This window comes from Drosophila arizonae, chromosome 3 (assembly GCF_054131065.1).
Source record: "Drosophila arizonae isolate 15081-1271.41 chromosome 3, UAZ_ARI_1.0, whole genome shotgun sequence".
In the NCBI taxonomy this organism is placed as follows: Eukaryota; Metazoa; Arthropoda; class Insecta; order Diptera; family Drosophilidae; genus Drosophila; species Drosophila arizonae.
In genome coordinates, this window is record NC_142923.1 from 28,981,872 (window position 1) to 28,996,766 (window position 14,895).

General features: G+C 38.2%; 3 protein-coding genes across 4 annotated transcripts in view; 1 reads left to right on the forward strand and 2 right to left on the reverse strand.

Annotated features, from left to right (window-relative positions):
• Positions 1 to 14,895, reverse strand: part of sick (sickie) — a 328,412-nt gene that overhangs the window by 310,262 nt on the left and 3,255 nt on the right. The gene's annotated exons all lie outside the window — the stretch shown is intronic.
• On the forward strand, positions 535 to 1,409 carry LOC108610641 (uncharacterized). The gene is made up of 2 exons (XM_018002850.2): positions 535 to 710; positions 769 to 1,409. Exons 1-2 carry the CDS (start codon positions 678 to 680, stop codon positions 1,327 to 1,329), a joined length of 594 nt encoding a protein of 197 aa, XP_017858339.1. The 5' UTR covers positions 535 to 677; the 3' UTR covers positions 1,330 to 1,409.
• Positions 1,949 to 4,334, reverse strand: LOC149270014 (E3 SUMO-protein ligase ZBED1-like). The gene is made up of 3 exons (XM_089464288.1): positions 4,176 to 4,334; positions 2,310 to 4,120; positions 1,949 to 2,252 (listed from the first exon to the last, which is right to left on the reverse strand). The coding sequence occupies exons 1-3, from the start codon at positions 4,195 to 4,197 to the stop codon at positions 2,043 to 2,045; spliced, it is 2,043 nt and encodes a 680-aa protein (XP_089320414.1). The 5' UTR covers positions 4,198 to 4,334; the 3' UTR covers positions 1,949 to 2,042.

The following is a 14,895-nucleotide window of genomic DNA, read 5'->3' on the forward strand; positions in this document are numbered from 1 at the left end:
AAGGCTAATTGACTTTTGTAGCTGTCATAAATGTTGACATACATAAAACGCAAGCCACAGAGGCGGCTGCCAACGGCAACCAATAAAAGGCGAGCAACAGCTGCCGCAACGAGCGCAATTTAAAGCGCTTATTACATTTTCCTCGTAGACACTTTGCAAGCAAAATTATTCCGAAGTTTACTACTATTCAAGAAAAATATATTTTCCAGCCGTTCTACAATATAATGCATTCCTTTATTAATAGCCCGGAAACCTAAATTGCCTGGCACTACAAAAAATTCCTTCTAATCGCATTTTATTTTGGAAACCTTGTTGAGGTCAGATTTTAGAAAAATCTGTCTCAGATTTGTCAATTTGTTTTCTGCATAGATTACTGTACAGTTGAGCAATTGCATAGGTCGACAAACCATTCTTCCTGGATATCGATGGAGTATAATAGTATAGAGAGTATATTTTTGTTATAAAAAGTGTTCCATTGTAAATATCGAGTGTGGATTATACGTATGTCACTATATATATTTAAAATATACATACTTTACATGGCTTTACACTTCAAAAAAATATATCAGACAGCGTTGAGTTAAAGGCTTTAGATGACAGTGAACCCAATATTTAAATTTAGTTAAACTATAGTTTAGAATTTACTTACATTCCCTCAATTGAACTTTTATTCCAAAATGCGTTTTATTGCACTCAGTCTAGCTTTGCTGGTATAACTAGACAAAGTAAATATTATTCCTTAATCTCTAATCTTAAACCCCTCTTTAGAGCTTCGTAAGTGCCACATTCTTGCCTGGCAAACTCAAAGGAAATATTGCACAAGCTGCTCAAAATACGAAGAAACTCATACAAGAGGAAAAGGTAAAATTTTACCTTTCATTAGGCCAATTAATTGTCAGTTCAGATGTTGTGAATAAAGAGGAACTTGAGAAATGGAAAGACTTTATCATCGAGTGGACTCCACAAGCGTCCACTTTAGTAGAAGATTACGCCGCTCTTCAACAGTTTAGCGCACAGAAGGAAATGTTGCTGGATGGCAAAGATGATGACTTACTGAATCAATATACCAACGGTGAATTTCAGAGACTAAAGAACAGTCATATGAATACATGTAACAGACTGTACATTGCTTTCAAGTTTGCGGCTCGCAGCATGATACGTGAATCAACAGACTCCCCCGGACATTCAAATTCTATTGTTCGATATTTCAATGCGTTTGCCAGGTCAAAACCTAATGTTCGTGAACACCACTTTGAAAATTTGTTCAACTTGCTCACCTTAGAAGGCGTTGAGCTAGACGAATGGTTAGCCATTCAAAACATGATGTAAATATGTAGATGCGTGGAAATTACAGTGGTTCAAATTGCTTTGTGATATTTCCTATAAAACGTAAAGAACAAAAAAATCAATGAATTAAAATAGAAATTCTCTATCTAGGGGATGTATTATTATACATCAATACGTTCAATAGTAAGTTATAGTAACTTATTCATGTATCTTTGGTATTCTCCTTGAATATATACTACAAATTAAAGCGAATTTCAAGTCTGTAGCATCAGTAGTTCTCAAAAACACACTATATATTCAGAATTAATTTACACGTCGTCCAGGCGATTCTTAAAAGAAATAAATAAACAAGGAAGAAAGCTCTAGTCGAGACGGCTCGACTACGAGATCCCCTGAACCCTTCGAGCAATAGCTGTTTCAGTCATTTTTCGCGCCTTTTTGCTTACACAAGAAACACGCCCACACACACACACACACTCGCATACACACATACACGCATGCACACGCATACCCACACACACACAGACACACTCATACACACACACACACAGACACACTCATACACACACACACAACGCTCATTATATCCAACAACAGGGCCACTTTAAGTACTTGACTGATAGAGCGTAATCTATAAAATCGAAATTAAAGTTGTCACTAAGCAATGCAAATTGTTAACGTATACTATTTATTCACTGTATTTTGCTTGTTTTGTTTTTTTATACATATATGCATACAAAAAATTACTTAATTTATTAATATAGGGTTTTGTATTTTGACTTAATCCAAAGATTTTGGTTCAAAAACAACAAAATGTTTATGTTTTCTTCTTTAGGCCTTGTTCTTCCGTCAGAAACAATTTGACCCGCCTTTCTGAGAAGCCTCTCTGATTCTACAGATGTTGCGGGGATGCATAAATACTTAAATAGCAATGATTTTACAAGTGGGAATTCCGTCTGGGAAGCCTGAAATGAAATTTAATGTAAAAACTGAATTTTTAAGCATTGATAGCAGATGTTCACCTTCATCCATAAAAAAGGATCCATTTTTAGGGGGGCTAAGGGTGTCTCCAGATACTGCCTCTTTATAAAAGATGCATCAAATTTCTCGTTTTTCTGTTTTCTAATGACCGGTTGATACAAGAAATCTAAAAGTGAGTCCTGAGTTTTTGTGTTCGATTCCAAATCCAAGTTAATTGAGGGCTCTCTATTGGTCAGATTCGCCAACTCGTGTTGCAAAAATATTGCAGCTTTTTCAGCATTCGTATTTAGCTGAAACCCATCTTTCTTGAAGCGCGGATCTAATATTGTCGCCACTCTGGTTACTGTCCGTTGCTCGTATGTAGACAAACGCTTTGTTATGGACTTCAATATAGTATTTTTCATTCTTTCTCCTACCGAAGTTTGTAACTGTGATGAAAGATTGTGAACTTTGCGGAAAAGACCATGTGCTAAAGGTATTACTAATGACACATAATTTTCACCAGATATTTTGTCGCTTGCTTCCTGAAAGAGTGACAATATTATATCTATGTCTTTTAATATAATGATTTCGTCAACCGTCAATTGCAGCGGTGCACTAGTTATTGACAATAAAACTGCATTAATGGCTTCCTGAGATGCTAATATGCGCTCTATCATAAAGTGGAAGCTGTTCCATCTTGAATGAGATTCTTCTAATAAAATAGAGGCGAAGTTTTCTTGAACATTTTTAAATTTTTCATTCGTTATGGAACTTTGCTTAAAAAACTTCACTATCGTCTTACACTTTGCAAATAAAGCTTTCATTGCATCGTCTTCGAGTTTTAGCCCATCTTGTACCACCGAATTTAAGGTGTGAGCGAAGCATGGATGATTTTGTATCTTTAATATTTCACATGCTTCTAGCATTGAGCTGGAGTTTTTGGTTACTACACATACAGTTTTATCGAGTATATTCCAAAAATTCAATATATCTTGCAAGGTGTTTGCAATATTTTGAGCAGAGTGATCTGTTGAATCTATTACTTTTTGTCTTGCTAAACATACTGTTTTCAGGCTATAATCAAGAACGAAATGACCTGTGACGCTTAAGGAGCTAACATTAGTGCTTGAAGTCCACAGGTCGCACGTAATCGCTATATCCGGAACGTTCTCCAAAATCACGGCCAGTTTAGCCGATGTTTCTTTAAACAAGTGGAGCATCAACACATCTCTCAAATGTGTGCTACTTGGAAGATTGTATCTAGGTTCCAATACACGAGTGTATTCTATAAAGCCTTCATTTTCAACGATGGTACATGGCAGCATATCCTTGACAACCATCGCAGTTAAAGCTCTATCAATGTCCCTCTTTCGCTTTGATTTTGTGTCATATAATAAAGCTCTTTCCAAACAAGATTCCACAGAACTCATGGATCTACAGGTGCCGCTTGAAGACGCGATCTTGTCGTCGTTGTTGTCATTTTTGTCGTGGTTGTCGTCGTAGTGGTCAGCTTTGTCATCGTTGTCGTCGTTGTCGTCATTGTTGTCATTGGTGTCATTGTTGTCATTGGTGTCCTTGTTGTTATCGTTATCCACTAAAGCTTCTGCAGCGGATGCGCTGGAATCAAGTACAGATATGTTTGAGTGGAATCTTTTCAAGTGGTCACGTATATTAGATGTATTTCCGCTCGTTTTATAAAGTTTACCGCAGCACAGACACTTAGCGAACAGTCTGTCGTCGGACCTCTTAAAATACTTCCAAACCTCTGAGATTCTTTTTTGTTTCTTTGGTGTTGGCTTTTCGACCGTAGAATTCTTATCAGAATCCGTGAAGCTGCTATCCCAAGCCTGCGCCGAATTCAGACGCTTACCTTAAAGAAAACTCAGTTCTGTTAAGATACTTCCCGATTGCGTTATGATTATTACCTTTTAGAAGAAATCTATCCATTAGATTCTGTTGTGTGTATTTAAAGAGTATTAATAATGCGGAAAAATAAATCTCCAATCAATTGCAAATCCGCTTGGCTCTCAGATACAGAAAAACGCAAGAGTGTGTCTCAGTGATGTGCAAGCCGTACTATTGGTGGCACCATCGAACTTTTTAGTAGTGCTTGAAACTATCGATGGCGCTATCGAAAGCAAAATTTCTTGTCACGCATTCGGCCAAGTGGGGGTGTCAGACTATCGATGATGTGTGCAATCGATAGTTGGCGATAGTAAACCAGAAACAATCGGTAGTTGTTGATAGTGGCAAAAAATATTTTCATGAACAAAGCGTGTTTTGCACTTTTATCTATTTCACTTGATCCACAATCAGTGGAAAATTTGTCTGATCAGCCTGCAAGGAAATTTAATAAAGAAATTTAATGCCTGAATAAGAATAACTGCATTTTTCATTTTACCTTAAGCCGCTTGTTGTATATTCCTTTTCACATATGAGGTACTTGGCAAATTTTTTTCGGATAAATTATTTACACATTTTTTGATTTGCTGCAGTATGCAGCTTTGAGTTCGTGATATTTTTATTGCATTTTTAGCGCTGTGCTATGATTAGAATTTTTCACGTGCCGTGTCAAACAAAAAGCGCGCCAAAATGTATTACAGCGATGTGAAAAGCAAGCTATCGATGATACTATCGGTCCATTTGACTATTCGATAGTTCAATACATCGAGAGTGCCTTGACATCGATAGTGACATCGATGGTTTTAACCACTACGGCCGAGATAATCGAGTTGATTTCTCTCTCTTTTTCTCTCTCTTGCTCTCTGCTTTATCAGATGTTTATGTATGTGTGTATGTAGGCACAAACAGTACGATTGCATGGAACTGTGACGTCACAACACCTGCGCAACCTTCTGGGTCTTTTAACAGCGCACAAGCAGCAGCTAACAAAAATTGAATTTGTTCGCTTTAAGATCCCATTTCGGGCCTTCTGCTTGCAGAGGTTTGCAAAGCTAATGCACAATGTTAGCGTTTGCACGATTATTTGGGATATGATTTCGTGACGAGTATACACACACACACACACTTATATTCCCTTGCTACACGTATGAGCATTTATGCGAATCAAAATTATAACTGGACGATCGTCCAGTTGTGGGTGTATAGTTTGCCTATTTGTTTTTAACATTCATTGCTTGTTTTTGCTTGAAGTTAAAGTAACACACATACTTCTTTTGCCAGACCGTTTTTGCCAGCGAGTTGGCTATGTTTCAACCACATACATACATACATAGATCATAAAAGGGAAACTCTTATAAAACGCTCCGTTTTTACATCGTTTTTATCGAGTTGTTTAGTGTGGGGCTAAATTAATGACGCATTTCATCGGCAGCTTTAATAAATTTCAGATGAGTTGCTGCCTCCACAGCCGCACCACTAATTAAGTACAACAATAAGAGGACCAAGAGCCGGAGCCACTTCTCCTGAAAACAACAGTAACACACTTTATGCCCTGCGGGCGGCGGGTGGCAGCGGGAGTAGTCAAGGGAGGTCTTTCTGCTCGCCATATGCTAAAGTCCTACAATTTATGAGCACTCTGTGTATGTGTGTTTGTGTGGCTGTGTGGCATCTCTTGTAAATCTCAACTGGACTGGCCATAAATGAAATGGTCGAATAATTGAGTTAGTGCCGCACTTCGGGCCAATTCCAATTGACCCGCAGCGCTTAAAGTGCTGTTGGACTTATGCAAATGCATACATACGTACGCAGGAAGATATCAATCGCATCGAATTGCAGTTGATTTAAGAGTCCTGCCACGCACTGTGGCAGCAGACAGACGTCCCATGGCATGGCCATGCCACGCTATGTGCCATTTGCCATGTGGCAAGTGCCTAGTGGCAAGTGGCAGTCAACTTGCGGCGTCGGTGGTGGTGGCACAAAAAAGCCAACTGCAACTAAGCAGTCATAAATTATGCAGCGACATTGTCAAAGGACACCAAGAACCAGCCAAGCAGCTATCCAGCCAGCTATACTAACAACAGCAGAAAGCAACAAGGACATGCACTACATGCATTGCCAAGCCATTGCTCCCAGCTGCCTCCATACGGCTCCTACCGCTCTTCTTGCTATATTAACTCCAAATGGCTCAGCAGTTAATAGGAACAAGTGCAACGTTGGGATTGGGGCATATGCAACATGGTAGTCGCTGCAGCAGTTGCAAATTATGACAAACTGCAACAGACTACGAAACTTGCAGCTACAATGGCAAATGCATAGGCAAAAACCATGCAAAGCATTGCAAATAAAACTTTACTAGAAAGGAAAATCTGCCTATGATGATGACATCGTGTTTAAGAATTACTACTGCTAATTAAATTTATATCGGGAAGAGCCGGACGGCACTAAGAGAAAGAGCTTTGGTCTACGGGACTTTGTTTTTATAATTTTTGGCATTCGAGATAATAGTATTAAAACTTATAGCAGATCAGATATATTTACATGAGAGCTTCAATTCTAGAAATGCTTGGGAAACTCTGTACCATTTTGCAAAACAAAAAATTAATATTTTATAATATATTCATTAAAACAATTTGAAGATTCCAGCCCTCAAGAAATAGTAATAATAGTTACAATACGATAGTTACAATAACTATCGATTATTTTAGACAATATTATTCTGCGTGTGCTGTGGAGAGTCTCACAACCCTCATCTCGAGCTCTTATACATATGTTGATCCATATAGGCAGACGTTCAGCAACGCTAAATATACATCGCATTTATCAGTTTGAGGTATCATATGTGTACGTCCTTCTGTCTTTTACAGAGACTTTACTATAGTAAAGTTGATATATTCATAATACCTCGATTTGTAGATATTGTGGATATTTAAAATGTAAGCAAACCATGTTTACAATAATTTTCATTTATATGATAATATTCATATATGTATATGTATATAAATAATTGGTAAGGCATTCAAATTTATAAACTTATAATCCACTATCAAGGGATTGATGCCAATTGCATTACTTTAAACGATTCGAAGCTAATCCGCTTATATTTCACATGGCATATTCGTTGAATCTAATCGGATTACATGAAGCAATTTAAATTAAAGACTCTTGATTGCTTTAAAGTGCTCACACATACACACACATATATATATTTACATATATTTATATACAAATATTTTTTATCTGACAGTTGAAAGATCTAATTCGAATAACTTTTGTGGCCCATTGTACTTGTAAGCCCTTTAACTGATTATAGTAAAATGTTTCTATTCCATTTCTTGGCAGCAAAAACTTTGCCCAGAGACGCAAGCCCGGGAAAAACTATGCAACAGACTTTCATACCAAAAAGTTTTGTTGAAGTAGAAAACACAACAGGTTAAGGGCAAAGCCAGCTGCCGACTCGAAGCTAATTGCAACTACAGTAACGACAACAATAACTTTAAACAGCTCCATAGTTATGACAATTTAGAGACTGAAGCTGAGTCTTAGCTTCCAGGACATCGTTCGGGGACATTAACTTGGCTCATTGTTCATGAGGACAACAGATGGAAAACTTAATGAAGTTTACTTTTACTATGCAGCAATTTAATTAGTTCAAATGAAGTTTCCCGTCTCGACAGTAACAGCAACTGGCGAAAAATGAAAACATTTGACAAAGTTCAAAACATTTGTTAGCCAAAAAGTTTTTGCCAAATTCTGGCAGAGAGAAAATAAGTCAGAAATCAATATACATATAAGACAGAGCTAAACCACATTTCGAAAGAGAAACTCCCTAGACAAAAAAGTATATATAAACAAGTAAGAACGTTGCAGTCGGGCGTTACCGACCGCGGAATACTCATTCACATCCCATCAACAATTTAGTAGTTAAGTTTCGTTCTAATACTGTAGAATATACAGGTTTTTCCGATTTGCCACGCCCCAACTGTGCGTAGACACCTCATTTTTGGTCAGTTTTTAGAAAGAGATAACGTTACCCTAACTGCAAAGTTTGAATGCTTACCCTAAAAAAATGTGAAAATTACAGGATATTTTTCGATATGCCACGCCCCTAAAGAGGCATAAAAAATTATTTTTGGGGAATCGATAGAGGAGGCTACCAGTAACTCAACTATCCAAATTTGAAGCTTCTAGCTATTATACTTTAGGAGATATAAACTTTTGCGGTTTGCCACGCCCTCTGTGGGCGGACATATATCCGACAAAACTTTTTGGTCTTGGGTGATCAGTCCGAGTATATGTACAAAATTTGAGGTCTCTGCCATCAATAGTGTCCAAAATATAGGAGAATTTAAAAAATCACTATATCTTCAGGTCCGATTTGCCACGCCTCCAACGGGCGTAGACTTATAATTTATCTTCAGACTTTATAGAATCATACCATTAGCTGACGTGCAAAATTTCAGCATTCTAGGTTTACAACTTTAGGAGATACAGTTTTATCCGATTTGCCACGCCCCCAATGGGCGTAGATATATCCGCCATAGCTCGTGATCTTGGGTGGTCAACGCGGACCTACATACCAAGTTTCAGCTTTCTAGCTCTTCAACAAACATGATTTCTGGTATATCGGAAAATGCATTTTCCGATTTGCCACGCCCCTAGTGGGCGGATCGGGAAAATTTTAACACTTTATAAATCGGAGATATACACGAGTATGTGTTCCAAATTTCAAGTCTCTAGCTTCAATAGCGCCGAAATAGATTGCGTTCATACGGACAGACGGACAGACGGACAGACGGACGGACGGACAGACGGACAGACGGACGGACAGCAAGACGGACATTGCACAAAACCAATATACTGATTCACTTTCGTGAATGAGTATAAAAAAAAAAGAAAAAATGAAAAAGAAAAGGAAAACAACCAACACAACTGTAACCGAAACATAAACAACAAACAGAAAAGCGAAAGGCGAGCGGAACAACAATAAAAATTTATTGTTATCCTCAAAAACAAGCGAAACAATCAGCAATAAAAACAGAATAACAGAGAGGTTTTCCAAGTGCCGAATACTTAATACTCTTGAAATGAAATATATTTTATTTGATATATAGATATGTATGTAAATGATTTAATTGATTTACGATTTCCCTGACTAACTGACTGACGGATCCGGATTGACTAACAGAGTAACTATCTTACTGAGTACCATACTTAATCGACAGTTGATTGACTGACAACTATTAGGTTTCTTGGTCGATCGAGATACAGAAAGATTGACTAATTAATTGACTGGATAAGTAAATTACGAATTGACTTGTACTGATTGAATGATTACACCACCTCGGCATGAGTAATCCAGATTGAGTAACCGACTAACTCATCTAATTACTCAATAAATCTTTGACTATATTCTTGATCAAGCTATTCCAGGCTTCATGATTTGTTGATTAAATAACCTAGCCTTCCAATGTTCAAGTTTCAAGTTTCAATATTATATCTATACCGTGTATAGATTGCTAAATAATTTGAATTTATTTATACATTGTATCTTTCCCATGGCTCCAAGAAAGTGGAAAAGTTGATGTACTCTACGTTTATAAAAGCATACAAACAGCTGCCAACAAAAAAGTGTAAGAAAAATCAGCAGATATCAGCAGTGGCTGCAGTAGCAGCTATAACGGTGTATGTTAAGTAATTTAGGCCTCGAATACTTTGAGGCCGCAAAATGCGTGCAAATACTTCTTGAACGGCGCTCGGGCCAAAGCCTCGTCAGGACTTAGCGCGGCTGTTAGGTGTATTAAGCGGCTGAGAGAAGGGAGAGAAGGGGCGCAAGGCCGTGTTTAAACCTGGCCGAAATCAAACACTGCCATCTGCGACTTTCAATTGGAGTTGGCGAAATACAACCAAGAGCACAGCACACCCCAAAAAGAACAAAAATGCGATTCGAGCAACTCGAAAGGAAAACACTTGAAAATTGAAGTGGAAGCGATACAAGAGCTGGCCATGTTACCCACTTGTTTACGCTTGTAGTTTTTTGATTGAATTTTTGGCTAGGTTGATTCAGAGGTGAAAGGAGCGACAGGGCGCCAGCTTTAGAAGCAACAATTTTCCACACACATACACAGTGGGAAATTATGGGCACGTTGCAGACAGTGCTGCAGCAAATCTAATAAAAAATTAACCAAGCTACAGACACAACAACACAAAACATACACATATAGCTGGCCACTTGCAACAGCCGCTAGCTGACAGGCTACCTGGACCAATGTGGACGACACCAAGTGGAGGACACCCCAATCGCCACATGAATTGCTATGCACAGAAGGCTAAAATCGAAAAAGCGCGCAAAATGCAGGCCAAATGGGGTTACCAAACAGCGCCAGCCACTCCCAAGGGACAGCAGAATGAGTTGCACAGTGGCACAAAAAAGGTCAATCTATATATCAGGACTATATCTGTGGAGAATGTAATCTATGGTCGTGAGTAATTTGTCTTTAGTCGAGTCAGAGCAAAGAGAGATAGGAAATAAAAATGAAATATATATTTGCAGTATTTTATAATTTTAATTATTTTTTTTTTTAATAAAATTGAAAGCAAACTAATAATTAGAGTTGTCTTCTAGTTAGTTGTCGGGTAAAGGAGAGCCAATTGTCGATTTTTCTATTAAAAAATTTCTATATTTTTAGTGTTCATTCTTATTCTTCATTATTGTTATGCTTTTCTTTCTAATTTATTCTAGATTTATTTCGTTTAAGATGTTACATATTTTAGAGCACTAGATAGATGTATCTATCTATCCCAAATAGCATTAGGGAGCTATGATAACAAATATATAGTTAATATTTAGAATTTCCTGTGCAATCTATAACTAGATCATATCACAGTTATTAAATTTAAATGTTTAGCAATAAACCCTACATTATATATTGCATAAAGCACACTATTTTTCTATATATGTATATATATTTTTTATCGCCACTGTGCGCTAGGCATGTTAAAAGGCGGGCTAACGGGTCGCTTCAAATGACAGCAACTGAAATTGAAGTTGGCAAGCGTTTTGTCGAGGGTTGATTTTAAAATGCAAACACCCAAACCCAGACGCTGGCACAGGACACAGGACACAGGACGACGGACGTAGCTAGTCGAGCGGGTGGAGGTCGTTACAGTTGGCGTGGTTCCTGGGCCTTTGGCACATAGCGTTACACGCAGCACGTGTCCTGTTATGCCGTTGTCCTCGATTCCCTGTCAATGCCTCGGCCCAAGTTCAACTTATGTTTATCATTTCTCGTTCAAACCGATAACCAAAACAAAGCGCGTTTATCTCAATGCGGCTAAATCAAGCCGAAAACAAGCCAAGTCCTTTGCGTGTCAGCAAATCAAGCGAGCCCTTTCGAAAGTCAAGCAGGCACAGCAAGCACCAGCTAAACAATACAATAGCGGAAATAATTTTATGCGACTTTTCGGGCGTATTTGCATCAGCAAACAGCCATAAAGACGTCTGCTAAAGAGCTTTCCACTTGCCTGCTTAGTGGCCTCAATAAAAGACATTCCGAGTGCTAATGAGCAGGCGGCTCTAAAGGACATTCCTTTTTTTCTTGCTCTCGAATAGACCAGAGAAGTGGGGAAGCTAAAATGTAACAAGCATTACACTTGAAGGAGAAGTGGAGGAAAGAGCGGGCCAAATATTGCCATACAAATAAATTAAAGTCTTTACAACTAGATAATTATCTTTTAATGACCTTGTTGTAGATGCCGGGGAGATAATTTTCATAAGTTTTAATACAGCTTAAAGTTGAATTATTCATGTCATTGTTTGTTTGCTAATTTCTTTATTAAACTAGGAACACCAAACAAATAAATAGAGAATCAGCCTGAATAAGTTATGTAGATACATACATACATATATAATTTTTGATGACCCTATTTGGTACAAGTTTAACATAAAACTTTCGAACTTTAAACACGTTAAATAATCTAACCAATGATAGAAAAATCCATAAGTAACAGTAATATGTATATATTCTCTACAGATAACAATCATAAGTTCAGAGATATCTCTACTTTCTCAGAGTAGAGGACCTCTAACTTTCGATTTTTTATGCTCAATTATTTTCCACCATATTATTAATTTATGTAAAATATCTTGACAACTCGATTTTAAATTTATATTGTTTTCGTCATTATCAAAAATTTATATAATACATTTCGATGGAGATGATAAATAATCGAACAACCTCTCCATTTTCAATTTCAAATGATTTATTACAATATAGTAGAATGAAATCATGATGAAAGAGCTCCCACATGCATACTCCAGCTCTCTTTCTCTTCATAAAATGACATGTAGCACCCAATATATGTAGCCATTGCTGGCAAGTTTATATACACGTACGGTAAAAAATTCATCAACATACCTCTGTATATGCCTCAACAGATAAATGTCACTCTGTGATTTTCTTCTCTGCTCTATATTCCCTGCTCAATTAGCAAGAATAATGTTCTGCTTTGGTGAGTAGCATATGACAAATGCTATTTTTTTTTTTTTTTTTTTTGGGTTCATCTTGTTGCAGCTGTCCTAAATATGTGGCCAAATGCACATGACAATTTCTGTGTATTTTTCACGTATGGAACGCTTAGGTGTGCGCTCAATTATGTATTAGAGTCAATGGCTGGACAGAGAGAAAGGGCAGAGCGTGTTGGATTTGTATCCTGGACCAACACGTCAATTACAAAAGCAAATAGAGCACGCACACGCACACGCACACGCACACAAGCATACACATACACACTCACAGGGACATTCCAATATTGAAAAAGGCGTTGCACCCCTCGCACAAATCACATTAAATTTGCTCTCGTGCTCATTAGGGAAGAGCTGCTGGTCGCATTTCCACTTTCACTCTGCTTTATGCCGGCCAACCCCCGGTTGTCGATGCAGTGTGCAGAATGCGACGAACCACCCCCGCGGCTGCCAGCCCCATCGTTATAGCCGCTCTAATATCATTTTGCAATTTGCACTTGGCAAATAGAAGGAGTGCGATGCTGCGGCAGATAAAAACGTTTCTCTTCGTTTTTCTTTGTTCTAGCCCCCGGTTCGAGCTTCAAGCGCTTACATCTCAATAGCTGGGACCAGCCAAGGGCAACAGCAGCCGGCCCGAAGGCTCGTCGCCCACACATTGTTAAATAAATTATCGCCTACATTGGAAGCCATCGATAAATCGTACGTTTCTGCAGTCGTATACCCCGTGGAGCAGGCCAATCAGGGAGTTTGATAAAGTGCATATCTCTAAAATTGCCAAAAACAAATTAATTATGACCGGTACCAAAAATCGAGTCTTGTCTACTTAATCCATTTTCCATTTAAAGGATAGAAGAAATGACCATAATCTTACAAATAATCTTACATATATGGATATGGAAAATATATATATTATATTTCGAAAAATTGCACATTTTTTTGAAATCCGAACTAAAATGAGCATTTATTTAATATTTTATAAAGTTTTTCACTTTCACATCTGAAACTTAATTCGAATTGAGAAGAGGGACCTATATATGAACACATAATATACAGATGATAAATTATTTGAAAATAGTTTTAATAGTTACGTATACAGACTAGTTTAAAAACTAACCTAACTGTAAGAATACAAAACTGGAAATTTTATGATTACTTACGAAATTTCTTTTTATATTTTCTTTCAGCAAATATCTGTAAATTACAGGGTATCATCGAGCATAGTTCAGAGAACTTGTTATGTCAGAATGCTTAAGGCTAGAGCTCAACCCTTGGCTCCCGACAGGCGTTTGGTCTTGTGGCTTGATTGACATGCTCCACAATGGCACCCCGTGCCATTTCCCTTTCAGCTGGCACTGCGATTTGGCAGTGGCTCTGTGACAAGAACAGCTGATTGCGTGTGCATCTGCCGTGTGGCATGATTTATGTTCCCAATTGAATTTCTTGACTTTCTGCTCGCCACGTGAATGTGTCCGTCGCCAAGGAGCTGGAATTCGAGTAAATTAGCTCATTTGCCGCTACACTTGGCTCACGTGCTAGCCGAGAGGTCATTGACATGGACCCAAAGGGCAGCAGCAGAAGCAGAAGCCGCAGCAGCAGCAGCTGTTTGCATTTTGCACATTTTGCTCAAGTTTTTCTGCAAGTTTTTCCTGAAGTCTTGCTCTCTTATCAATAGTTGGCCAGTTGCTTGGGTGGCTCATGTCACGTACTCTGCAGCTGATTGCCTCAAATTGTTTTCGGCCATTTTTTCTGCACATTCGGGTAGGCGTTAACCCTCGAGGAATGCCGTTAGGGTTGCCATTTAACAGCAAATTAATATGAGTGTCAGCCTGACTGGCAGTCGAGCAGTTAGTCAAGCTATTTGGCAGTCAGTCTGTCATTCTGCCAGTCATTCTCTTTAAGTTGCTTCCTTAAAGAAGAAACTTCGCTTTTTCCTCACATGTGCTTCGTACTGGACTTCTGGCAGTTGCCTAGCAGTTTATCTCCTTGTTGACAGTCGCCCAAAGGGAATTAGTTATCAAAAGACGCATAAATCCATTGCAGCAAAACGCTTTGCTGAACTCTACTCAACTCAACTCAGCTCAGCTCGATTCACGCTGTCTGTGTCTTATTTTCTCTCGTTTTACACTTTCGCTTAAATAAAATATGAGGCCAATTGAGGACTTAAGAGTAGTTAAGTGTCGAGCACTTTAAACTTTAAGATAAGAATCTTCAGACTGTTAAGA

What these genes read in the sequence shown, in the direction of transcription:
- LOC149270014 (XM_089464288.1), bottom strand. Translation starts at nt 4,197, where the DNA reads ATGGATAGATTTCTTCTAAAAG. An exon ending in GGATAGATTTCTTCTAAAAG is followed by an intron (nt 4,121 to 4,175) that starts GTAATAATCATA and finishes GTTTTCTTTAAG; the next exon opens with GTAAGCGTCTGAATTCGGCG. An exon ending in ATCCTTTTTTATGGATGAAG is followed by an intron (nt 2,253 to 2,309) that starts GTGAACATCTGC and finishes ATTTCATTTCAG; the next exon opens with GCTTCCCAGACGGAATTCCC.
- LOC108610641 (XM_018002850.2), top strand. Translation starts at nt 678, where the DNA reads ATGCGTTTTATTGCACTCAGTCTAGCTTTGCTG. An exon ending in CACTCAGTCTAGCTTTGCTG is followed by an intron (nt 711 to 768) that starts GTATAACTAGAC and finishes ACCCCTCTTTAG; the next exon opens with AGCTTCGTAAGTGCCACATT.